The 27,170-nt window shown below is 45.6% G+C and overlaps 1 protein-coding gene across 1 annotated transcript; it reads left to right on the forward strand.

Annotated features, from left to right (window-relative positions):
* The first annotated feature begins 414 nt into the window (after window positions 1–414).
* LOC118016901 (glycine receptor subunit alpha-4) lies at window positions 415–20,478 on the forward strand. Its single transcript, XM_035014698.1, has 9 exons — window positions 415–485; window positions 4,070–4,200; window positions 4,482–4,549; window positions 5,191–5,414; window positions 5,553–5,635; window positions 7,400–7,540; window positions 10,422–10,636; window positions 14,274–14,423; window positions 20,188–20,478. The coding sequence occupies exons 1-9, from the start codon at window positions 415–417 to the stop codon at window positions 20,476–20,478; spliced, it is 1,374 nt and encodes a 457-aa protein (XP_034870589.1).
* The last annotated feature ends 6,692 nt before the right edge of the window (window positions 20,479–27,170 follow it).

Below are 27,170 nucleotides of genomic sequence, written 5' to 3' on the forward strand. Positions count from 1 at the left end.
GGGAGGTGGGAGGGAGGGAAACATCTTCCTACCAGTCTTCCTCCTCCCTCCCCTCCAAGACTCTCCAGGGTTTGGAGAGTGATTGCTGCCCAAAGAGAATCTCCTTCAGCTCCCTGGCAGGCGGGCTGAGGCCCTCCAGAACCCCAGGCGAGCCAGAGCAGGAGCCCGAAAGGTTATCTGTGTCAGGATCATTTCCAGGGGGCCAGTTCTGGCCCCTGACTGGTAACGACAGGGCAGAGGAGAAGAGAGCAGAAGAGGAAAGAGAGCGCACAACTCCTAGCCCAGCCCCACGGGCTCCTTGTGAACAGACCAAGTTGGAGGAAGGCTCTGTACTTTCTGCAGCGTTCCCCCCTGCTGGGCTATCCCTCTCACCTTGGCAGCCAGACTGAGAAAGGGCTCCAGGGTCCCTGCGGAATGACAGCTCTCGTTCCTGCAACCTTCTCCTTCCTTCTCCTCTGGACCCTGCCAGGGCAGGTCCTCCTCAGGTGAGCTGCGTCGGGGTGAGAAGGAAGTGCATGCAAACCCTGGCCGGGGGGCAGCAGGGGCTTCTGGAACAGTTTCCTCTAAGTTTACAAAAAGCCCACAGTCCGGAGGGCTCCAGGGAAGGACACGCCCTCCCTTAACGGGGCCCCAGGAGCCTTTCACGAGGCATGCTGGAGCCCCAGAGCTGGTGGGAAGCCTTCTGCATGGGGGAGAGCTTCCTGGGCCTCGGTAGGGGCTAGGTAGCTGAGCCCCAGAATGGAGGCCATCTGTCCTGCCATCCTGTCCTGTCTTCCTACCAGCATGGTCACACACTGCTCAGATTCCTAAAAATGACACCAACATCTGTCAGCTGCTCACCAAAGAGGCTTCAGGTAGCAGGCATTTGCCCTGAACCATATCAGAATGAAGCTGGGCTGAGCAAACCTTGGCCCTCTGCAGTCACCCAGCCTGTGCACACATGGCAGCTTCCTGTCCTGAAGGGGCACTCAGTAGCTGTCATTTCCTGGGTTTCTGAGGGCAAGACATGCTTTGGGCTCCCTGTAAATGTCCCCCTCCCCGTTCCCACTTTCTCATGAGACCAGGAGCCAGGCGAGGCGGACCGGGTGAGTTGAGGAGGAAAGATGACTGTGGCTTGGGCTGACCTGGTCCTAAGAAGAGTGCCTCCCAAGGTGGAGGGGCCGGGTGCCACTGCAATAGACCTCCTCCTCTTACCTCCAGGAGTACACCAGGACTGCTTGTCTCTGAGGCGCCTCCCACCTCACAGCTTGCAGACACCCTGGCTGGGAGGAAGGTAGGGATGCAATATGTGTGGGGCGGCAAACTCCCTAAGAGTGAAAAGTAGCCCAAAGTAGAATGGCAGCTCAGCTGGAGTTGGTAGGAGGACGCAGGCAGGAGGGGGAATGAGGGGGGCGGGGGCACTCATTGGCCCTCCTGGAGGGGAGACTGCCTCACGGCCCAAGCTTTGGTGGCAGCATTCCCACTTGAGCAACTAGGGCAAGACAGGACCTTAGGAAGTCTTGAGTCCGACTCCTTCACTGTATCTATGGAAACTGAGTCCTAGAGATGGGGGGTGACCTGACCAAAGTCACTCGGGCACCCAGTAGCAGAATCAGAGTTCTCTCCCACCCCACCCCCAGGGCCATGCATGAGCCAGATTTTTCAGCTCCAGAACCTCCTGGGTCCTGCCAATATTTAGGACTTTCCAGGAGTGAAAGGGAGGAAAAAGTGGCTACACACAGTGACTCTGCTCTCAAGCCCAGAGACAAGTCAGCCCCAGAAAAGAAGGTCTATGACAGGAGTTGGGGTCCAAGACAGCTGAGCCCACAGCCTGTCACAGGGTCCTGGGGCTGGGACAACTGGGAGAGGTGACCTGAGAGTGGGGTTGAACATGGCAGCAAGGGTCTAGCTGCCCCATGAACAGGGCCATGTGGCTTCCCAGCAGGCAGGTGGCAGGCAGCCAGGAGCAGCACCTGGCCAGCAAGGACACCCTGTGGTGAGGCCACAGACTTCTGCTGCTCAGCACCACTACCAGCCTCCTCGGATTTTCAGAGCCTGCTTAAGCCACCTGCTCTGGCAGCCCCTGCTTGGGGCCACAGTGGCCTCTGTTCCCAGGGTAAGGGCTTCCTCCTGTTCAGAGGCGTCAAGGAGGCAGGATTCTAGGAGGTCAGGATGTGGCTTCCACCCACCTTCCCTCCACTCTGATTCCTTGGCAGCCTACCCTGGGCTGCTTGCGTCATGGCGCTGTGGTAGATGGACTTAGTTTTGAAGTCAGTGGCTCTGGGTTAGAATCTTGGCTTTGCCATTTACTAGCCATATGATCACGAATAAGTTGCTTTCCTTGCTGATCCTCAGTCTCCTCATCTATATAAGAGGGATAATAATAACCCTTGTCTGGGAGGACTGATATGAGAACTAAACTAAACTAGATAAGGTAAGTAAAGTGCGTAGCATGGTGCCTCAGCTATTATTATTTAATGGCTCATAATGCATACGATCTATATGGCCTAGCATGGTACATAGATGTACCAGTAAACAGGGGCCTGTTGGCTCAAAGAGGGCTGGCCCCAGAAGGACAGCAGTCACCCTGCTTCCCAGCCCCAGAGTTTGGCAACAGCAATGGCAGTGAGGGAGCTAGCTCTGGTGGCTAGCACACTGGCGGTGGCAGGATGGAGTAGGAGGACCAGGCCCCCCCAGCAGTCCAGCCTGCGCCCAGCCCTGAGACCTACACCGCCCTTCAAGGCTGAGCTCCTGGTCCCAAGTCTAGTTGTTGGCTGGTAAGCAGATAAGCAAGCATGTGGAAGGGGTTTCGCTGCTCTTAGAAGGAAACTTGTCAGGGGAGAAGAGGCCAGCCTCTAGATTAGGCCAAAGCACACTGGTTGCTTCCTCAAAATCAAGCTGCTAGAGGCCTTCTCAGCATGGCCATCCTACTTGGGAGTCCTTCTCATGCTCCTAGAGCCCTGCTTCCTCACCTGTTTTGTTGCCAAAGCGAGTTTACAAGCCTGCTACTGCCCCAACAGTGAACTGAGATCCTGCTCAAAACATAGTTTCCTGCTGGAGCCAACACCAGAAGCCAAGGCTCCCTCTCTAGAAGCTGGCTCCCCAGCTCCTGAGCAGTTCCGCATGAAGGCCAAGCAACTGAAACCAGCTCTCAGAGATGCAGATTGTCCTTGAGTCCTTCCCATCCTTGGTTAAGCCAAAACATTGAAACAGCCACATTATTTGCAGGGAGTTGTCATTCTTCTTTGAGTGCTTTTAAAGCACCTTCAGAAAGAGAATACTGGATGAGGCCTCAGCCCCTTGGGTTTGATCCCTGATCCTGTCACTCACCAGCCTTGAGACTTTGGGAAGGTCACTCCTCTTTGGGATTGTTTGTTTATTAGATTTCACATATCAGTGAGATCACACGGTATTTGTCTGTCTTTGTCTGACTTATTGCACGTAGCATAATGCCCTCAAGATCCATGTCGTTGCAAATGCCAGGATTTCCTTCTTTTCCTGGCTGAATAGTATTCCATTGTGTATATGTATGTGTGTGTATCTATATCTATATTGTATCTCACATTTTCTTTATCCATTTATCCATTGAAGGACACTTAGATTGTTTTCTTATCTTGGCTATTATAAATAATGTTGCAATAAGCATGGGGGTGCATATATCTTTTCAAATTAGTGTTTTAATTTTCCTTGGATATATTCTCAGAAGTGGAATTTCTGGATTATATGGTAGTTCTAGTTTTATTTTTTTGAGGAAACTCCATACTATTTTCTAGAGTGGCTGTTCCAATTTACAATCCCACAAGTCATTTTTCTCATCTGTCTTTGCCCCCATCACACTGAGAATTTTGAGGGTAAAAAAGATCTCATATATATGAAAGCACATTTTTAGGACTAACAACTGAGCTGCAGTGTTGGCTTATGGCTGTTTCTGTTTTCCTAGTTTTGCAAATGGGTACCCAGAGATCCATCTTCTCCTATCTTCCTGCCTGATGGGGAGACCAGCCAGAGGTGTGTGGGGACAGGAAAGGAGAGGGTCTGTGATAAATGTAGAATACAACTGGCTTCAGACTTCTTTATCTCTCCTGTCCAGGGTGGCCTTGGCAATAGAGGAAGTCAAATCTGGGACCGAGGGGTCCCAGCCCATGTCCCCCTCTGATTTCCTGGATAAGCTTATGGGGCAAACATCTGGGTATGATGCTAGGATTCGACCCAATTTTAAAGGTAAGAAGCATTCATCCTACAAAAACCCTTTCTTCCCCACTCCTTTTGGGAAGTTGGCTTTGGCAATTTGGGAATTGCCTACCCCATTGACAGGAGGCTGGAGGTACAGGGCTAACTCTTACAGTTCAGAAGGAGCTTCCCCTCCCTATTGCTTATGGGTCTATGTAGCTGGCACTGCCTTCTAGCAGTGCCCTGGCCTCAAGCACAGGGAGGAAGTCCTGGAAACTGCGCCCAGCCTCCTGGAATGCCCTGCCAATATGGTTGTATTTTGCCACCCCTAGGCCCACCTGTGAACGTGACTTGTAACATCTTCATCAACAGTTTTGGCTCTGTCACCAAGACTACTATGGTAAGGAGTCTCCCTGTTCCCTGCTTCCATTCTAGTATGAATGAGAGAAGCCCACCAGATATTGAGCCTTTCCTCCCTGTGCTGTCCTCTCCCTGTCTTGTGGTCATGGCTAAAGCCATAGGATGTCTGAAGTTGGTCACTGGGAGATATCTTTCCCCAGCCTGGGTTTCAGTGGCCAAAGGCAGACTAGCCTAAGGAACAAATGGTCAAGCATGGGAGGTAGCTTGGTACAGAGCACAGACTTCGGAATCAGACAAACCTGTGTTCAAATCCTGACTCTATCATCTAATAGCTACATGACAGGTTATTTAAATATCTCCTTGTTTCCATTTCCTCATCTATAAAGTGGGAATCATAACAGTACCCTCCTCACAGTGTTGGTGTGAGATTTAAATGAGACGATGCATATAAAGAAAGCACTTAGCAGAGCGCCCAGCTAATAGTAAGTGGTTAATAAATGTTTTTTCCCTTCCCATCTTTGCCATATCAGCCCAAAGCAGGCTCCTTCTCCAGTGGAAAATGCCCAATGCCCCTGAGATGTGCTCCCAGCATTTCCTCCTCATGGCCCTCCTGCCCATGTAAGCTTGCTGGGCCCCTGGAATAGCATTGCCTCTGATGGGCCCATGTGTGCACCCTCTCAGGACTATCGGGTGAATGTCTTCTTGCGGCAACAGTGGAATGACCCGCGCCTAGCTTACCGAGAATATCCTGATGACTCTTTGGACCTTGATCCCTCTATGCTGGATTCTATCTGGAAGCCAGACCTGTTCTTTGCCAATGAGAAAGGGGCCAACTTCCATGAGGTGACCACAGACAACAAGTTACTGCGCATCTTCAAGAACGGGAATGTGCTCTACAGCATCAGGTGCACCTGGCGAACAGCCAGGAGACTTTGGGTCAAGGGGAAGAAGCCAGAATGGAGGCTGAGGGGTGGGAAGAGGGTCCTCTGTGCTGTTCCAGGCCCCAGTAAGTTGATGTCACTTCTTTCTACTGTCCCTGCCAGGCTGACCCTCATTTTGTCCTGCCCAATGGACCTCAAGAACTTCCCCATGGACATCCAGACATGCACCATGCAGCTGGAGAGCTGTAAGTGTCTCTAGAGAGTCACAGAACAAGGCCTGGAATACCAGGTAGTTAACCCCCTCCCATGATATTCCAAATGAGAAAAAGGCAACCCAGAGTGGGGACTTACCCAAGCACACACTATCAGTTGTTGGCACAGATGAGACTAAGAGCCAGGACTCACTAACACCCAACCCAGTGTGTTTTTCCTTCCTCACACTATTTACTGGTTTGGCTCTTCCACAGGGCTGAGGAATGGGAAGGCACCAGCTTTACATACAAATGTGCTTGTGTTGGTTTTGGTGGGGGGAGCATTTGAAGGACACCTCCTCTGCCCAAAGATATTCTTCTCACAGAGCCTGAGGTAATTCTACCTTTACTCCACCTGAGTTAAGACATTCAAGATACCTATAAAAATGCCAGAGTTGGCAGAGGGAGTACTCTTGAACCCTGATTCTGCATGAACACAGATAACTTTTGTAGAGAAGTGGGAGAAGACCGTTCTAGTATAGGACAGCGCCCAGGGTGGCAAGGTCAGCCAAGGGCTAACTATCTGTGAGCAACTTGGCATGTTCAGATATTAACTCTCAATCTGCCCCAGTTCAGAGCCCTGGCTAAGAGTTTGTGGTGTGTACATTGTCCCATGTATGACTGGCAGAGTATAAATAGCTCTTTTCTCCCTGGGGTGAGGTGGCAGAAGCCCTAGCTCTGAGGTTGGCTCAGCTCAAGACATGTGGCCGGTACACATGCTTATTCCCCTGGGTTTGACCTCTGTGACAGGGGTGCCAGCTTATAGGGGCTACCCCAATTGCAGAAAAGTCAAAGGACAACAAGGCTGGACCATCACCTATGTGCACTCCTTTGCCATCTCCTGGGCAAGGTGAGACTGTGAGATCAATACACACCAAGTTAATCCTCAGAGAAGAAGGTTTGTCAGGCTGTTTCCAGCATATAATAACGGTGATGGATAGAATGTGTCCTATGTAGTCAGCTCTTTGGAGTTCATAAACCACTTTCACATCCAGGTTCTTATTACCCCCTCACAACAACTCTGAAAAGTAGGTGGAGCATTTTACAGAAAGGGAAATTACTTGCCCAAAGTCACATAGCTACTTTGAGTCAAGGTCTTACATTGGACATCTGTGAGCCTCAGTGATTCTTCTCCCATTTGTACTTGACATGTGTGAATATGGTCATATATATGGCAGGAGTTTTCGCAAACTGCTAACTATCTGTGAGCAACTTGTCATGTTCAGATATTAACTCTCAATCTGCCCCAGTTCAGAGCCCTGGCTAGGAGTTTATGGTGTGTACATTGTCCCATGCATGACTGGCAGGGTATAAATAGCTCTTTTCTCCCTGGGGTGAGGTGGCAGAAGCCCTAGCTCTGAGGCTGGCTCAGCTCAAGACATGTGGCCAGTACACATGGTTACTCCCCTGGGTTTAAGATATGGCGGGAGGTTCCCAGCTGGGTTCCTTGATATCATTCCACTCCTTTTGACCTGCTTTCTAGGTCTGCTAGAATAATTTCTCTCTGTGCCTTTCTAAAGCTTGAGAACTAGGTAGAAGAGGAGTTTGGAATCTTTCTGATTTACCTAGTGAGGATGGGTCCATGAGACAATTGACCAAGTACCCTCTTCAGAAAGGTTTCCCTTTCCAAGATGAACACGAAGCTCCTAAAACCCAGGCCTTACCTCCTCATCTGTTCTTTCCTGCTAGTTCTAACTCTCTCCCTACCCTCACCCAGCACCACACTCTGCAGCCCTCTGCCATCTCTGTCACTTTTAGTTGGCTACACCATGAATGACCTCGTGTTTGAGTGGCTGGAAGATGCTCCTGCTGTCCAAGTGGCTGAGGGGCTGACTCTGCCCCAGTTTATCTTGCGAGATGAGAAGGATCTAGGCTACTGTACCAAGCACTACAACACAGGTAAAAACCAGGATCTTTACTGACTGTGAGTCACAGAAGGGCCTCCAGATGGGAGGGAAGGGGGCAAGGCAGCCAGCTTTTATTGAAAGTCCGATCTGTACCAGATGTGCTGTTTCATATGCCTTATCTCATTATGGTAAGAAATCATCAGCCCCATTTTAAATCAATTGTCCAAGTCACACACCTAGAAAATGGCTGACTTAGAATTCAAATCCAGATCTAACTCCAAAGCCCGTATTTTTGTCCCTGTCACATGCTGCAGAGGAGATGTGCCTGTGCCAGTGAGTGGCAGGAGTGTCCCACCTGTTCTGGGGCCAACTTTGTGTGGAAGGTGGGGAATCTACATCTGGGAGCAGCCAATGGCTGCGCTGAACCAGAAAGCACTAGACTTTAAGGAACTGGCAGGCTTACCATCCACACCTCATCCCACAGCCACCACTGCCCAACTCTTGAACTGGCTTATTTTCCCAGGTGTGAAATGTGGGCCAGGAAGTGGAGAAAGGTTGCTTTTCCAGCCTGAGCATCTGCTCCCTGCAGCTTCCCTGGGAGCTACTTGTTCCTTAGTTCCCCTGGCAATTTGGATACAAAGTGCTATGACCCTGATATAGAGGCCAGAGGCTAAAGAGGAGAGATCCTGGATACCTCCTATGGTGGGCTGACATGCTTTGGGTGCCACCCTGTGAATATGTGTGTTTGTGTATGTAGGGTGTGCAAAATAGGGAGAGGAACAAGCCACTGAATTTAGAAAATGCTGGTGGGAGTGGAAATTGGTAGAACCTTTACTGGGGAGAAAACTAGCAATTTGTATATAGGTCAGTGGTTTTCAAACTCTCGTGTGCATTATATTCCCCTGGGGAGCCTGTTAAAATGTTGATTCCTGGGCACTGCCTCTCAGAGATTCTGATTATGTGCACTTGGAGTGATGCCCAGAAATCTGCATTTGAACAAGCATCCTGAGGATTCAGTAGCAGATGGTCCAGGGGGCATACTCTGAGAAACTGTAAAAGCTAAAATTCTTTTCCCCTACATGTTGATCCAGGAATCCCACTCCTTGGAATTTATTATAAGGAAATATTCCAAATATCACTGGGTCAGTGCTTATACTAGCAAAAACTTGGCACTCTTCTAGATATCCACCAATAGGACAGAGGTTAAATAAATTACACAGTGTATCTGTTTGGTGGAATATTATCCAGATGTTAAAAAGGATGCCTGCAAGTTGCTTATATCAACATGGAAAGTACAAGTGGAAAAGGCTAAGATTCAAAGTTGTATACGCAGGATCATTATATTGTGGTAAAAGAAACAAACCAAAAGCGTGTGTTTAAAAATCCTGGGAAGAAATAGTACTAAATGTTTCTAACGTAGAGTGATACAATGGATAAAACCAAGAACTTTCGAGTCAGAGCTGAGTTTGAATTATGGCTCCATTATCTACTCGTTGGGTGCCCTTGAGAAACATAAGTTAATCTCTTTGAGCCTCAGTATCCCTATGTAAAATGGGAAATAATAATTTTACCTGCCCCAAATAGTTGCTATGGAATTTAAATGAGATAAACTATATAAAGTCAGGGCACTTAGTAGGGGCTTGATAAATGTGAGCTTACAAATATTACTGAGCTTATAAATATTATTATTTTTCTCTACTTCTCACTTTTTTCCTGTACTAAACAAGTGTTAATTTTGCAATTAAAATAAAACCACCACTACCAAAAATAGATATAGATAGATAGAAAGATGATAGATAGATAGATAGATGATAGATAGATAGATAGATAGATAGATAGATAGATAGATAGATAGAAAATGAGGGAAGGAAGGAAGCAAAGAAAATATGGATACCTAGCAAAGCTATGTCATAACAAGAAGCCTGGGGTGAGGTGGACTCAGGGAACGGTAGGAGATCACAGCATCACACAGTATGTCAAAGCCATAATCAATCATTGATGAAATTACTAGCCTTGAGGAATCAGGTCTGATAAGAGCAAGCCTAGTCCAGAATAAAATAGCAATATACACATCCTCTGCTTTTTGCTTTGGTTATCCTATACCTCTGCCATGGGGAGAAGCTCTGAGCTAGGTTTTCTTAGCCTGAGGGCATGGGAAGCTGGGCAGAATGAAGATGGCTGGCAGAGTAGACAGAGCACAGGTACATGTGCTTTGGACCAATGTACTTTTTGTTGGCGGGATAGAATGCTGCTGCCTGATGTTCTCTGGGTACCCACTGCCCACTGTCCAGAGCTGGTCTCTGTTGGACACTGTTTCCAGATATTTCCTATCCAGCTCTTATCACTTGCTTGAGACACAGGCAATGTTTATTTCAGTGAATCATTGTTGCTAGAGAGCTTCTGGGGTACCAGCAAGCTCAAGCAAGGCTGCTGAGATTTGGGCAGGGTCTAAACTCATTGCTTTGTTAATAATGATGATAGTGCCAACGACCTAGAGCTCAACTCCCCAGATACATTATTTAATTTAATTCCTACATGATGGAATTGATATTGTTGTTACTCCATTTTACAGACAAGGAAACTGAAGCTCAAATAGCTTGGGTGTTTTGCCTGAGGTCACACAGCTAGTGAGTGGAAGGTTCGGGATTCAAACCCAGGCAGTCTGGCTCTGGAGCCCTTCTGTTCTTAATCCTCTTGCCGTGTGGTCAAATGGAAGGCCCTCTGCTGGAAACTAGTGCTTAGAGCAAGAGGTCAAGTCTGATGGCTGCTCTGAGAACTTCCTCAGAACATGCATCTGGTGCTCCGTGGGGCCATCTTGGAAAGCTCATTTATTTGCTATGGGATGCAACCCTATGGGATGCCCTAGTCCTGCCCCTCAGGCTCAGCTCCAGGCTGGGGACCTGAGGTCTGATACATCACCTCTTTCCTTGCAGGGAAATTCACCTGCATTGAGGTAAAGTTTCACCTGGAGCGGCAGATGGGCTACTATCTGATTCAGATGTACATCCCCAGCCTACTCATCGTCATCCTGTCCTGGGTCTCCTTCTGGATCAACATGGATGCCGCCCCTGCCCGTGTGGGCCTAGGCATCACCACTGTGCTCACCATGACCACTCAGAGCTCTGGCTCCTGGGCCTCTTTGCCTAAGGTGAAGAAAGATGCAAGGGAACTTGCTTGCCATAGAGCTCCCCATTTCCCTTTCATCCCCTGTTCTCTTCTGCTCACTATTTGCCTTAGATTTAAGGTAGACGAGAGCCATTGAGCAAGAACAGGTGGCCAGAGTTTTCTCTTCCCCTACAACATACGGCTAATGATATTGCTAAAGATGTGGAAGCTGGGGTTGTGGGTGTTGTCTGGCTAAGAAATGAGTAGAGACAGTGCCTGACTAACTCTGAATTTCATCAGGAAATACTAGCATGTCCAAAATCAAAAGACCCTTAGCAAGTAGAGAGTCCCACTCCCTCATGGTACAGATGAGGTAAATACAGCCCAGAGAGATAGAACGACCTTTTCAAGGTCATGCCCCATAAGAAAAAAATATATATATAAGGATTTTAAACCAACATCTGTCTCTTACTATGTCAGAAGCTGGACACGATTACAAAGACCTCTAGAGATAATGTCCATTCTTTTAGGGTGGGGAAATTTTGAGGTAGCAAATAGCAGTTAAAGTCAGTGGACTCTGAACATCTGTGGCCACAGAGAGATTTGTGCTTATGAGACTGGGCCCAGGTTCTTCCTGCTTTGTGCCTTCATGTAGGAAATTTAGGGGTCACGTCAATGTCCTTACACTCAGCAAGGCTCTGAGAAATCAGGGAGTAAGCTTATTCATTCATTCAATAAATATTTATTGAGCATGTACTATGTACCAGGCACTGTTCTAGGCCATGGAGAAATAATGGGAAGCAAAAACAACATAGTTCCTTGTGGATCTTACTGTGAACATATGCCCTCTCATTTTGATTTGATGGGAACCAGGCCCTGTGATCTCCCATCTCCCAGTGCTTATTCCTAAGAAGGTATTTACGGGGGACTTAAACAGGGGGTAATCTGGGCATCCATGGTGAATTTACAAATTTGCCACGGGGGTGGTGTAGTGGTTAAGAGTAGGAGATTGGAGTCAAGCAGATTTTGGTTTAAGTCCCAGCCTCAACATTTACCAATGGCAATCTTAAGTAAATTCCTTAATGTCTCAGTCTTTTTACCTGTGACATGGGAATAAGAATATTATCTCTTCCATAGGGTTATTGCAAGAAATAAATAAGATATTGTATTAACACAGACAGCAGTGTTTAGCACCTAATAACCACTCAATAAATGTTCGTTATTGTTATAATTGTTAGGTGTTTGGGTGAAAAGAATGGAGTGGTGGACCTAGGGCTAGAGCAGCCAGTGAAGTTCCCAATTATTTTTGAGTTGCTGGGAAAATTTTGAGGTAATCCAAAGCCTCTAGTAATAAACAATGACAAAGCTCAGATTAGGATCAGGTGTCTCAGAGGAAGTTGTCAGAAAGTATTTCTTATAAATGTGTTTCCTAAATGGACAGGGTTATTGAAGAGGCTCTGAAAGACAGATGGGGCTTAGGCAAGGACCAAAGGACCAGGAGGGGCTGTGATGGCCGTGGTGTGGTAGTAGCCTTGTAGGAAGACTAGAGGCAGAAAAGTAGTTCAGATCTTAGAAATGTGTCCTAGTTTATTGCAGCTGCCACGCAAGAAGGAGATTCTTCTCTAACCCGGGGAGGTTGCAATTAGTGCCTTATTCTTGCCAAGAGAACTTCCTTTTCCAGTCCCCTCCTGTGAACAAGCACAATCTGTCTGCTCCTAGGACTCACTTAGTTTCCTCATTCGGAAAAAAATGGACTTTGTTGGAGGGTTGTTTGTTTGCAGTATTTGGTGCCTTCTCATCAGATTTTGATGACCTTTTTGTGGCCTCATTGGCCAGTAAGCAAAATACGTAGGCATTCACCCCAAACTAAATAGACTCGTTGGCCAGCCCACAAAGCAAGGGACTGAGTAAGTCAGGGAGCTTCTGCTCCCTTGAGTTTGTACATTAGATTTAGTGGGAGCCCTAAGGAAAGAGATGGGACAAATTCAGAGGCTTCTGAAAGGTACAGCAATTTCACTCCCCATACAACTCCATTATTGACACACTCATTACTAATAAGATTTTATTTCTACTGCTTCAGGTGTCCTTTTCTTTTGATGGTCCAAAGCCCTTTGTGGACCTCCCTTGTCATTACCTCATTATGGATTTTCATAGCACTTACTCAACACAGTGAGACTGGGAGATGATGAATGAAATAGGTTGCCCTCTTAATAGGTGGCAAAGTGGAAACACCAAGGGATACTTAATCAGGGGTGCCTAGCAACCCACCACTACCACCTTAGCGGAACTGCCTTAAAGGAGATAGAGCAGGTTTTCTCATCCTTAGCACTATTGCCATTTTAGACCTTATAATTGTTGTGTGTATGTATGTGTATGTGTGTGTGTGTGTGTGTGTGTCAGGGGGGAGTCCTGTGCATTATAGGATGTTTAGCATTGTCCCTGGCCTCCATCCACTAGATGCCAGTAGTAACCCTTCCCCAAATTGTGCAACCAAAGATGTTTCCAAACATTGCCAAATGCCACTCAGGCGAGGAGGCGGAGTAGGGGGGCATTGCAGGTTAAGAACCACTAAGGTGGAAGTGTTATCCAGTGAGACCTGCTCCTTACCTGGAGCCTGGAGCACCCTCACTGCCCAACATAGCTGGTGAAAGAGGTTGTCTATCATGAAACCAACTCCTACTGGGGAGCCCTATGAGGTGGGCTCAGCAGCTCAAAACTATATAGGGAGTCCATCTGGCTGAAGAGGTGAAAGGACTTCATAAATCTAAGTTCTGTACCTCTCCCAGCCCCATCCAGCTGAAGCCCCATTCTAGGAGAGGTAGGTGTTCAATCTTCATGAGGGAAATGGGAGAGAAAAGTATTTAAAGGCTTCCAAGGCAGGTAGTGGGAGGAGAGCCCTAAGAACCAGATAGGTAGATGCTAACAGTGCCTTGAAATTAGAGAAGTGTCCATAGCCGGGGGTTGGATGGCACTCCCTTGGGCCACTGAGTTCAATTCTTCAGCAGGGCCTCTCATAAAGATCAGCAGGAAAAGCCACAGTCAAGAGAATAATGGGGGTGGAGGAGGGAAAGGAAGGAATTCCTAGTCTGATACTGAGACTGCAGCCTAGGTGAATGTCAGTGCCACTAAATTGAAAGCCCAGAGCCCCCAAATCCTAGTGCCACCTCCTCACTGGGTAATCTCGGCTAAGACTTTTCCTCTATAGGCTTCAAGTGTCCTCACATGTTTCACATGGGAATAACAAACCCCGCCCAATTTCCATCAGAGCTGTGAGGACCCTAGGAGATAACAGAAGGCAAATAAATGCAGTGTTCATGTTCGTTGCTGTTTATTGAAAGAAGAGAATCAGAAGAAGAAAAGAATGAAAAGAATAATAAGAAGCAGAAGCAGGGACAGAAGTATGAAAAGAACAAAGAAAGAAAGGAAAAGAAGTATAGGGAGGAAAGGCAGATAGAAGTGGAGGGTGGAGAGTGCAGAGAGGTGAAGGATGATGGGTAGCCCAATCTCTTTGACATGGGCCTTCAGGCAATGGGACATATCGTGGAAAGCTTCTTTGAACACCAGAAGAAATTCAGGATGAAACTGAAGAATAGCAGGCAGTTGGTATGGGCTGGCGAACCACTGGATGGGCCATGGAAGGGCTCCAAGAAGGTTGATTGCTCTGTTGGTGGATGTTACAGGTGTCCTACGTGAAGGCAATCGACATCTGGATGGCTGTGTGCCTGCTCTTCGTGTTTGCTGCACTACTGGAGTACGCTGCTGTCAATTTTGTCTCTCGTCAGCATAAGGAATTCATACGACTTCGAAGAAGGCAGAGGCGCCAACGCATGGTAAATATAACTAGGGAGGGGCCCACTTCCTTTCTCCTTTGGACTCCTTCCTCCCTATTACTCCTCCCACAAACCAAGACTTTATATAGGGCTACAAGGACTAAAAAGGCAATCAGGAACCCTGGATTCTAGTCCTAGGTTGGTCATAGATAAACTAAGTACTTTAACCTCTTTGATTCCATTTCTTTATCTGTCCAATGGGACATTAATCCCTGTAGGGCAGTCTGGTAAAGTGATTAAGAGCATGGACAAACAGAGGCCCTGGCTGGCTCAGTCAGAAGAGTATTCGACTCTTGATCTCAGGGTCATGAGTTTGAGCCCCATGTTGGGTGTAGGGATTACTTAAAAATAAATAAATAGACTTTTAAAAAGAGAGAGAGCATGGGCACAGTGCCCGGCACATAGTAAGCACTGAAAAAAAGGTTAGCTCACATTAGAGCCTTATCAAGTTAGTCAATATGAGATTATTTTGAGAATTAGTAATGGTTGTTCCTGGCTCTCCCCTTACCCAGGAGGAAGATACCCCAGGTTGCCATACACTGATTGGTGGTTAAGAATTCAAGAGTCAGGCACGGGGACCTTTCTAGGGGAGCATTGTAAAAGGGTCCCTACAGTTAAGCTGGAATTGGAAAACCACTACTTGCCTCTTCTGGCCGTTGGATTTCTTCGCCTTGTTCTTCATTGGGCACATCAGAGTTGTTGGGTGTATCAGAGTTGTTGGGTGTGAGTTGTTGTTCTCCCTCACTCTTGTTTGTTAACCCCATTTCTTCTACAGTAGAATGATCACCTGGGGAAATAGAGAGCTTGATGCCCTGAACAACAGGCAGTTGGCCCCTCCCCATTACCCAGACAATGGGTGCTAGGTATGTTGTCATGACAACAGAGGTGCCTGGGCCACTCACCTAGAAGCAAGTGCCCAATTATAAGCAAAGTCAAAAGCCTTTGCTGAGCTACATACTGGCCCCTTAATCATCAGACACAGTTCTGGTCTACCTTGAGCTCTGACTCCTTGTTTTCTGCCCAACCTGGAGGCTGTCAAGCCAGAGGAGATGCACTATGACTTCTGGGAGGTAGAGAAAATGATGATCTGACCCTGCTGGCTCCAGCTGGGGCCACTCTAGCACTAAAACTTTTCTCTCTTCCTAACACACACCTCCCACCTCAGCTGTTCCTGGGGTGCCCCAACCATATGTCCACACTAAAAATATCTTTAAAACTACCTCCGGGAACTCATGTCCCTGGCTAAGATGCCTTTCTGGTGAGAGCAGGGCTCCTGTCTCATCTATTGGTTTATCGGAATATATCAATTCTTGCCTGGACCTTAGTCAGGCTCTGTGAAACACGCCCTCTAGTGGATTGATCCACAATGGCATCTCCTTGAGTAGGACTCCTTCAAGAGCCTATTAAATAAAGGCTTTCTTATCCCATGCTGAGGGTTACAAAAAATATACACAGACTTGACAGAAGGGAAAGAAAAGAGAATGCTCCCTTTTCTAAGCTAACTCTCCACCCCCTCTTTAGCTGTGTTAAACCTGCCTGCAGGTACCAAAATCTTCTCTTGATAGGGGTTCTGATCTTGATGCCTTCTCAATGCCTACCTTGAAAAAGAAGAGCAGGCTGCCAACCAGTCTCCAGTGTCCCTTTGCCAGCTAAATTGCCTGTGTGGGTGTTCCAGCAACAGCAGGCTGCTGCAGTTACTGTAGAGCTACTCCAGGTTGACACTAGTCTCGCCCCCTCCCCGCACCTCTCCAACCCCCAACTGCCTACAGTTCATCCCCTCCTGGTCATATATAAATAAGCTGATCCTGATATCATAATGGAGTCTGTCATAAGCAGTGCTCAATTATTGCAAAGTTGTAGCAGCGGCCTAGGCCCTGCTTAAGCTCTTGGATCCTGCCAAAAAGTGGGCTGGGCTTATTATTAACGTAAATACAACCTGAAAATCAAAACCTGTGCCATTAGCCCATGTCCCTTTTCGAGTTTCTTTAAAGCCATTTCCATCCCAGTGGAACTGGAGCAGGAGTCCTGGAGGTCACTGAGCAAGCTGGAAAAGTTGATGCAGAGTTCATCTATTTCTAGAACCTCTCTCTGCGCCCTGCCATTCCAGCTAGAAAAGCAAGTCTTTGGTCTGAGAAGAGCCCTCTTAGGGAAGGGGAGAACATCCATATGATTTTCAGGGAGCCTTTAGCCAAGAGCAAATTAGGAGTATTTTAGGAGCCAGCCAGCTATTCACCCAGCTCCAGGTTTAATCATGTTCTTCTCTAATCTCTCCTCAACCACCCATCTCCACCGCATGGTGGTTTCCCTCCATGTCACTGTCTAAAGTAGTTTAATTTCTTTTCCATATATATCTGCTTTGTCTTCCCAGCTAGCCTATATGCTTCACAGGGAGGGGTCTCTCTTTTTTTTATAACCTCAGCAGGCCTTTGCACCAGGCTCTGAACACAGCAGCCACATTACCTACTCCACCAATCTTTGCAGGCTCATTGGCTAAGGCTCTCTTTCAAGCTGGACAGAGAGGAAGCCTTGCCATTATCAACAGAATAACTTGAAAAATGGAAGAAATTTCAAAATACTGCCGAGTCCTCTCAGGGGTTTGGTCCCAGAACCCTGCTTGCCTCTCTCCATCCCCCCAGCACCCCCCATTCTTCAATCTGTTCTTTTTATTCACTTCAATACATATCACTGAATACCTATCACCCTTTCCCATCTCCACACCTTACCTCCCACACTGTGCATTCCTTCCCCAACTTGGCTTTGGACTATCTTTACTCTCTAGTTCCCCAGCCCTCCTCCCTATACATAGCTGCAACAAAAATATTCTATTTCAACAGCCATGGAAGCCACAAAGTGGTGTTTAAGTCTCCATTGTCTCTCCCCAACAAACACACACACACACACACACACACCCCTCAGAATTTGGCTTAAATAGATAATACTCATATCCAGAACCCCCACCCTTGGGTTTCAGGCCACTTGTCTTTGCTCTCCCAACTGCAAATGGTACAATATGTTAAAATAAAAAAAAAAAAGCCAAGGGCAGCTTACTCTAGTGGTCACATTTTTTCTCCCATGTGAGATAGCTTTTTTTCAGCCTGGGAAATATTTCTAAATAATTCCCTTTAGATTTACTATGATTGGAGAAAAGGAAAAGTAATTAAATCTATAGAAACAGAAACAGCAGTTGGATTCAACTTTCTCTTTCAGAGCCTTTTGCAAACAAATATATTCCACACTTTTATCCTCTAGCTGAGGGGCTGAGGAGATCAGAATGAGCAGTGGGGAACTGGGGGTGTGAGGGACCCTGAAATGGAAAACAAAAGAGGAAATCATTTTATTTACTCCCTCATTTTTCTTTTTTTTAAATATTTTATTTATTTATTTGACAGAGAGAGAAAACACAAGCAGGGGGAATGGCAGAGGGAGAGGGAGAAGCAGGCTCCCCACCGAGCAGGGAGTCCGACAGGGCTCCATCCCAGGACCCTGAGATCATGAGCTGAGCTGAAGGCAGACGCTTAACCAACTGAGCCACCCAGGTGCCCCTAATCCCTCATTTTTCAATTACTTGGAAGATATCTTGTTTACCTCTGGTTCTTCATTTCTAAAATGGGTCCAGCACAAACTATGTAGGAAAAGTGTGAAAATGAACTAGAAAAACCAGGTGAGATGAGCCAAGGCCTCTGGTGACAGATTATGGAAGTAATTTTGAGCAGAGAGCTAAGGCTGCCCCAACCACAACTCAGGGTCAAAGCACAACCACAGTAGTGAATTGCCTCTGATCTACACACATACAACTGTCTCCACAGAGATTGGCAAAATTAAAGATCGGGTAGCAAAGCTCTCTGGTTGGCTGACTTAGATTCTTTCCTATGCCAAAAGTGCCACTTTTTCTAGAGGCTAACGGGCATCAGGCCATTGTGCAGGGGTGGGGCAAGGAGTGATCGTTTTTCCTGCCAAGCACTTTGTAACTGAGTAAGACTCTCTTCTGAGTAGACTCTTCAGTTTGAGACCCTGAAAGGATGCTGGCTTCATGAGAACAAAGCCATTCCCTGTCCTATATTCTGAAGCATGTGGCTCATCAGTCCATTCATTCATTCAACTGATATCTACTGGGTGCCTACTAGATGCCAGGCACTGTGCTGGGGACATGGCAGTGAACAAGACCAATGCCCTTTCCCAGGTTTGTCCTATGAGCCCACAGGAAGCAGAGAAAGAGATGGGATCTGTTGGTGAATCTGTGGCCTGAGCTTGCCTGCCCCCTGATGCCTAGTGACAGGCTCAACCTTCTAGCGATGTAATAATCAAGGGCTACTGGGACCCACCAACATCAATATCTCACCTACGAAGTCACTTTTCAGTGTGTTACCATCGTTGCAGAGGTCCCATTATAAAGACCCTATGATGTCCTTCTAACTGCACAATGTGTGTAAAACCTACTTTATCCACATTTTATGTGTATCTATGGCATATCTATTCAATATACATGTATACCATTCTGTTTTAGCGCTGAATATCCTGAGTCTCAGGAAGCACTCAGTCCTGGGCAAATCAGGAAGGTAGTTGGTATCATCCCACAAGGCGGCATTTCACTTCAGGTGATTTCTTAGCTAGGTGAAGCTTTTACTACTGTAAACATCAACACTTTCAAAAATTGTAACCATCTTTGAATGAAGTATTTTTAGGTTCTGGTATATATTTACCTGTCCTATGTCTAATTTCCAGGCTGTGAACCATCACTTCTGATGGCAATGTGTGCTTTAGAAGTAGACAAAATTAGGCATGTCTGGTTTGTATATAAACTAAGAGTAAATAGGCTCTGAGTGGGGGCCTGAAGGCTCTCATATGAGTAAAGCTCTCTCTATTGATCACTCAGGGGCTTTGATCCTTTTTTTCCTCTCTTTATTTCTATGTCTCCCGTTCCCTCTATTTCTATCTCTGTCTCTGTCTTTCTGTTCTTACTTCCTGGCTCTCCAGCTGTTATAGCTACTTAAGGTTGTCAGCTGACTACTGGATAAATGAACTTTGTGTAGTCTGCTACATTTCTTAATGCTGATATAAAATTTACTTCCCCAGTGTGAATGTGTTCATTATAATGCATATATTGTACATAAATGGAATGTGTATTGGGTAATAAATGTTACCTTAGATGTACTGACCCCTTTGTCAAAATCTGCTAATTTGCAGAGAAGCACATGTATTTGCAATAGATTAATCAGCTTTACCCTAATTTGGATGACCCACTAGGTTATTTAAAACTTCTGTAATTTTCAGCTTTGAGTTGAGATAAACAATTTTTTAAAAGATACTGTATACAAGGAGAATTAATTCTGCAGCTTTTGAAAGTCATTAAAGTCAAGTTCACCAAGTCTAAATAACTAAGCTGTGCATTCTAAAGGTTTTATTGTTCTGTTTACTCTGTTGGTTACCAGTCAGAGATAACTTGAATTGAGATATCTTTCTGACAGTGGGTTGGCACTTCACTGGGTTTTAGATGGCTGTAAATGATGTTATGCATTTTAAAAAGGCAGCCCGGGGCTTATCTGCAAATGAAATCATAATATATACTATATGTACCATGTATAGCTGCTTAGCATACATCTATCGAATGAATAGTTCTGTGGCCATAAAAAAGCATGCAGTGGGCCTGTGTACCTAACCACCAGTCTGCATAGCATCACCTATGAGATATATGTGTGTGGCCTGGTCTCTATCCTTAGATAGAGCTGTAACCTCAAATTCTGTCTTTTTTTCCATTTAATTTCAGGAGGAAGATATCATCCAAGAAAGTCGCTTCTATTTCCATGGCTATGGCCTGGGCCACTGCCTGCAGGCAAGGGATGGAGGTCCAATGGAAGGTTCTGGCATTTATACCCCCCAACCTCCAGCCCCTCTTCTAAAGGAAGGAGAAACCATGCGGAAACTCTACATGGACCAAGCCAAGAGGATTGACACCATCTCCCGGGCTGTCTTCCCTTTCACTTTCCTCATCTTCAACATCTTCTACTGGGTTGTCTATAAAGTGCTACGGTCAGAAGATATTCACCAGGCACTGTGAATAGGGTGAGGGCTAGGGAGTCCTGATGTTGGCTTCCTGCTTCCTCCTGGGTGGGCCTTCTCCCTCCATTAGATTCCATCAGGGGCTTGGACAATTCATTTCTGATCTCCCACTCAGAACCTCAGTGGCCAGTCCCAAAGCTATGTGGGTCTACACTGCATGGTGCCAATGGTGGCTGTACTTAGAAAGATGGCTCCTCTGCTCTAATCTGGTTTTTCTCCATGCTATCCCATTTCTCATGAGAGTAAGGTTTGGCCATGTTCCTGGGGCAAGGATGACCTTCTTCCCTTGCTGGAGCCTCTCTGTTTTCCAATTCTCCAGTAGAGAATATTCAGATCATTGCTACTATATTCTGCCATTTGTTATCTTAACCTGCACCATTCTTTGCCCTGCCACCCCCACCCAGAGCCTGGCTTTACTCTGCTCTCTGTCACTACTACCACAGGCTCAAATAGGGAGTCTTTCCCATCCACAAGTGCTGCCCTGTGTGACCCAGTCAGTTTTCCTTGACTGTGGGAGGAAGGCAAGGTGACAGGTTCCCCACCTCTCAGCAAGGTTGGAACAGTCATGAGCTGCACTGAGGTAGGGCATTGGTATATGACTCAACAGAGAGGTCTTCAGATCTCATAGGATACTCAACACTGTCAGAATGGGGGCAGGAATCTTGGACTCTCAAAAAAGCCACCCTTCCACATCCATCTGAACTTCCAGGTCTCAGAAATATTTGTTTTGTTCCCTACCTAATATGGTGACAAAGTGTGTTTGGCTGTTGGGGAGTGTAAAAAGAGAAAAATGCTTACTCTTTAAGAAACTTCTCAACAATGCTATAAAACTTTCAAGAAAAGTGAGATCCAAGGTAGTAGGACCCAGGAGGAGTAAAATATAGAAACTATCCTTGGAGAATCTTTTGTTGGCTGGACTTTCGTTTGTTTTTTCTTTTTCTCCAAAGTCTCCTTATTTCCCAGGGCCCCTCATTTTTAACTTGCTCTGTAACCTTCTTTTAGTGAGCAAATAATAGTGCCATTCAACCTTGTCCAGGATAAAGTGGGCTTCAAGCTTCCCAGAAAGGAACTAGGCATATAGAGGACCCCTATCCTGGACAAACATTGGCTTGACCAACCTCAGGGTAGTAGTTGTAGAAGTTAAAGAGCAATAAGTTGGAGTTATTTCTTTACCCTTCTCTTGTTTCCCTTCTCATTCCACAGTGAAGAAGGGTGCCAGTCAGTTGAAGCTACCAGAAATGTCAGAATAGAGAGGGTGTGGAAGAGCCCATTTCAGGCCTAAAATACCACTGGGACATGGGGAAGCATGGGCCTGGTATGCTGAATCTTTTGAAGTGACCCAACTATGAAGAACTCAAAAAGGGAATATTAAAGTACAGGGCTAACAGCTGGAAGACAGGTGATCAAATTATCTCTTAAATATCTTGCCCTTTTCTCTGGACCTAGAATAATTAACTATGTGAGTCCAATCTCTCTCCCTCCCTCTCTCCCTCTCTCCCTCTGCTTCATTCCTCCCTCCCATTTCCTCCCTCTCATCCTCAAAATTGTGTTCTAAGTTGAAAGTAAATAAATCCAATGACCAAAGCAAATTCTGTAGTCAAAGCAAGCATTCGCCTTTCTTTCCCCTTTGTCCTATTGAGCTTGTCTGCTCTTTCCTGTTCACTGAGATACTCCTCTTGTCTATCTCTTGGCTTTGAGGAGAGAATTCTGGGCTGACCAGGGTAGCTGGACCAGGAGTTAACCTTGCTGATGATATTAATTATAACTCTGGTGCCAATGAGATTCAAAACTAAAGGACTGGCTTAAGGGAGGAGATTAAATTAAGAGGGCAGAGAGTCCCTGTTTTCCCATTTCTGCTCAGGTAGTGCCAATCAATGAGAGGCTACAAGCAATACCCCTTTGAAAGGAGCAGAGAGTATCTCTTTGATACTCTCCATGGCAGGGCTGGAGTGTCAGGCTGCTGCAGCCCGAAGGCGGGGGTAGTGGGGGGTGGACTATGGAGATGAGCTTACTGCACAGAGCTCTACTTGTTATAGATCTTGTCCAGATGGGCCAAACTGCACAAATCTGCCCTGTTGGAAGTCTCAAGAACAATGCCCTGGAGACAGCTACAGCACGGAGCAATAGAGCCTGCCCAACTGGGACTCAGATCAGGGCATCAGCTGGTGCTGGGAGCCAAAGAAGCCAAAGTACCAACCAACATAATAGCCCAAAGGAGTCCACAAAGCTACTCAGAGGCAATGCCAGGTGGAAGGTACTGTCCCTTCCCATCAGAGCCCCCAAGGGGAGAAGGGAGACACATGGCGTCAGAATCAGGTGCAAATGGCTTTCATTTTCCTCCTCCTTCCCACACATGCATGGGGGGAGATGGGAAAGCTGGGTCCCACTGGAAACATCTGACACCTAGCAATCCATTCAATCATGACATTCTTGAACTTGGACCCTTTTCACCACAGTGAGTTGGCAGGAGGTGATAGAAGAGACTCACCTGAAGGTCACTTCCATTTACCCTCATAGTACTTACCCCTCCAGAGACCTGGAGGAACTACTGGAACCTACTTTCTGACTGAGTCACATATAAAAGTGATTTTAAGTTTTAAAACAACATTTTTTTCTTTTTTCTTTTTTTTTAAGTAGGCTTGCCATCTAACATGGGGCCTGAACTCATGACCCTGAGTTCAAAAATCATGCTCCACTGACTGAGCCAGCCAGGCACCCCAAAACAGCATATTTTCTAAAGGGGAAAAAAAACTTCCTACATAAATAAAGTGTTTTAGGTGTTTTCACTAATTCATTGTTAATCTTTAATGTCAGTTAAATATTTTATGCATATATTTTTTCAGAGAAGAGACTTTATTCAGTTGTTATTATGGCTATCTGCACCTCCATCTTCCCTTCAGTTTGCTCCACTCTTTGGAAAACCAGTGTTCTGTCTTTCTCTTTCCCCTCAATCCACTAGCAAGACCTCTTGCTCTCCCAGAATTCACAGTCAAATCAAAAAGAGCTTTTCATGTGGAAGAAAGGTAGTGAATACAATTTATTCCTTTTACTTTCTCCCATAAGCCTTTCCCCCCATCTATCACCAAAGAACTGATACTCTTCTAGTTGAAATATTAAGTTGACTCTTGAAATTATATTCTCTTTTCACTGAGCCATGCAAATATCCCAACTTTGTCCAGAACCTATCACCTCCTGGGAATCTTTATATGTGTCCCCACTTTCCTTTCTTCATTCTCAATTTACTATTATCAACATTGTAATTATTATTATCTTATTTCTGGCTATCAAAATCTTAAATTCAAATCCACTATGTTGAGATTAAAGATCTTCCTAGGCTCTACTGCTGATGAAAGACAAATCAGCCAACCAGGAGAACAATAAGGGATTAGGAACCCAGGTAGTATTATCACTTGCTGAATGGAAGAAATGTAGAATAAGGTCTTTGACAGCAGGGACTGCATTTTATACAGCTTTTTAGTTCACACAGCTCCTGATACATAGCATGCTCAATATGTATATATAGAATGAAAACATGACTTCTCACGTGGTTTATTAGAGACCACATTTCTATTCATTCCCTTTCCATTAACCTATTGATTACAGAAAAAATAGACCTGGAAGGGGACTTATCAAAACAGAGAGAATTCACACACACATGTGCATGCACACACACCCAAGCTGGTCCTTGGATATAACAGAACCAAAGTTAAGAAAACATCAAAACCTGGTAAATTACATTGTTGAATAAAGAATGATAATGATCTGATTAAACATTAATACTATTCCAAATATGAAGACTAGTGTCAAGCTATGTTTCAAAAACCAACCAACAAATGAAAACTCTGGCAGTAACAAGTGAGTACAGAAATGGGGATTTGGGCAGTACAACAATATGCCTCTCCTGATCCACATGCTGTTCCCACCAGAGAGCCAGTCATCCCTAAAGGGATGTTCTTCCCAGCCCCACACTGCTTGCTCTATTATACTTCACATCTAGGATAACATTTACAGTCTATAGACTTGGGCTAGTGGCATCAGAACAGCTTGTTAGCAAATCTTAGGCCAGGAGGAGGAAAGACACCTGAGCCAGGAGCTTTCTCATTCAGAGTATTCTCTGCACGGAAGGACAGAAGTATGGCTGCTGAAAAGGCCACCTGAAAAAGTCACATGAGAACTCAGCTGTTGCCACTCTACCCAAGTAGTTCTGGTTTTTTTCAGTCTCTGCTTTCAGCATGAGGCTTTCTACAAATGCCCAGCCTGCATTATACTGTGTGGTACATTACAAGGAAGTACTTACTCTCACTATCAATTCTCTGGAATAAGGGCAATTCTTAGGACCACTTAAATTCAAGGAACATTTTGCCTTACAGATCTGGATCTAGAAAAATATGCACATATTCTTTATTTTAATAGCTTCCATTCATGACAGTGAAGTGATTAAAAGCATGGTTTTGGTACCAGACAGAGCCTGGGTTTGCAATACAGGTCCAATCCTCACTAGATACAGGGCTCTTGAGCAAATGACTTCACCTCCCTCAGCCTCAGTTTCCTCTTCTAGAAGGTCATTTGAAGGCTCTGAAAGATCCAGCACACAGTAACTATGTGGCCTTGAGCAAATCATTGAACATTCTGTTAATCAATGTCCACATCTGTTAAATGAAGGTGATTAATAGTGTCTGCCTCATAGGGATGTTGTGGGAATAAAAATGAGATAACTCAGGCGAAGTGTTTAACTCAGTGCTTGGCACATAGTAAGCGCTTAATAAAGATTAGCTATTATATGAGCAGGCCGCATCATCATAGTTTCTCTTTTATACCTGTCAAATTCCTAGCATATGGACCAGATTGGAACTTCAGATTTCCATTTTGTGTGTCTCATTTTGCTGAGTCCACACTCACAAAAAGGGTCAAGTTAAAATCACCTCTCTTTTATATTTTCAATCTCTACTGTCACTGGGTTCTTCCTGCTAGCATATAACAGGCTTACAAATTATGTAACCATGACAAGTTGCTTAATCTCTTTCTGAGCCTTAGCTTTTTCAAAGAGAGAGAAGAAGAAGGAAGAGGAGGTGGAAGAAAAGAAGAAGGAGCAAAGCGGGGAGAAAAGTAGGGATGAGAGGGGATGGGAGGGGAGGGGAGGGAGGGAAGAGAAAGAGGGAAAATCTCTCCCATTTAAAATGAAAAATAGGGGGGGTGTCTGGCTGGCTCAGTCAGTTAAGCATCCAATTCTTGATTTTGACTCCGGTCCTGTTCTCAGGGTCAAGGGATTCAGCCCCGACTTGGGCTCCCCACTCAGAGAGAGTCTGCTTGAGATTCTCTCTCTCCCTCTGCCCTTCCCCCTGCTCTCTCTCTCTAAAAATAAATAAAAATAAAAAATCTTTTAAAAATATAATGAAATTAAAAATCGGGGCACCTGGGTGGCTCAGTTAAGCATCCGACTTTTTAAAAAATTTAATTATTTGAGGTGCGGGGGGTGGTGCACAACAGGGCAGAGGGAGAGATAAACACAAGCAGACTCTGTGTTGAGTTCAGAGCCCGACACAGGGCTCGATCTCACAACCCTGAGATCATGACCTGAGCCAAAACCAGGTGCCCCAAGCGTCTGACTCTCCATCTCAGCTCAGGTCTTGATCTCAATGTTCTGAGTGCAAGCCCCATGTTGGGCTCCACACTGGGCATGGCTCAGTCAGTAGAGCATCCAACTCTTGATTTCAGGGTTGTGGATTTGAACCTCACATTGGGTGTAGAGATTACTTAAAAACAAAATCTTTTTAAAAAATGAAAAATAAAATCAAAACCACCCTTCATTTGACCCTGAGTTTCCCTATACCCATTGATCTATTGCTCTCTTTCCATTCATCACCAAGTTTCTTAAAAGGGTTATCCTTATTAGATGTTTCCACATGCTCATGACTACCATTTACCCCTTAAAACACTGTAATCTATCCTCTGCTTCCTCCCCTTAACTCCCTCCTGAAAATGCTTTTCCCATGTTCTTCACTCTGCCTTCTTAATTGCTATGTCAAGTCAATACTTCTCTGTCCTAATGTTTCATGACTTCCTGTAAGATTTGTCAGAGCTGTCACAGCTTCTTTGAAATTCTCTTCTTCCTTGGCTTTCATTCTCCAGTTTCTTCTCTTGCTCCTCTGGCCATTGCTTCTTGGTGTTCCTTATTCTCCAGGATTTTATCTTTGACTTTCACCTCTCCTTGTTGCCCACTTACTGCTTGGCTGTTCTCAACTATTTCCATGGCTGTGATAACCTGTATGCAAATGATTCTTGAATTTCTGCCTTCAGTTCAGACTCTCCATCAATCTAGTCCTATTTTCCAATTCTCTATTTAATCTTTCTACTGGATATCCCGCCAATACTTCAAATTCAACATGTCTATAGCCAAACAATTCACAATTTCCTTCAAACTTCCTCCTCGACTCCCTCTCCCAATCCTTCCAATCTTGATCAGTGGGACTACCCAGTCACCTAAGCCAGAAACCTGGGAGTTATCCTTGACAACCCCCTCTTCCATAGCCCTCAGATCAAATCAATCACCAAGTCCTGTTGAGTCTACCTTTCAAATATTTTGAAGTCTGTCCCTCTTTCTCTATTCTCCTGACTCATCTTGGTTCAACTCTTGATTCCAATATTACTTTGTATCCTTCACACTATTGCCAACTTGACCTTTCTAAAACA

The sequence above is a fragment of the Mirounga leonina genome, unplaced genomic scaffold (assembly GCF_011800145.1).
Source record: "Mirounga leonina isolate KUSES-001 unplaced genomic scaffold, KU_Mleo_1.0 Mir_101414, whole genome shotgun sequence".
Lineage (NCBI taxonomy): Eukaryota > Metazoa > Chordata > Mammalia > Carnivora > Phocidae > Mirounga > Mirounga leonina.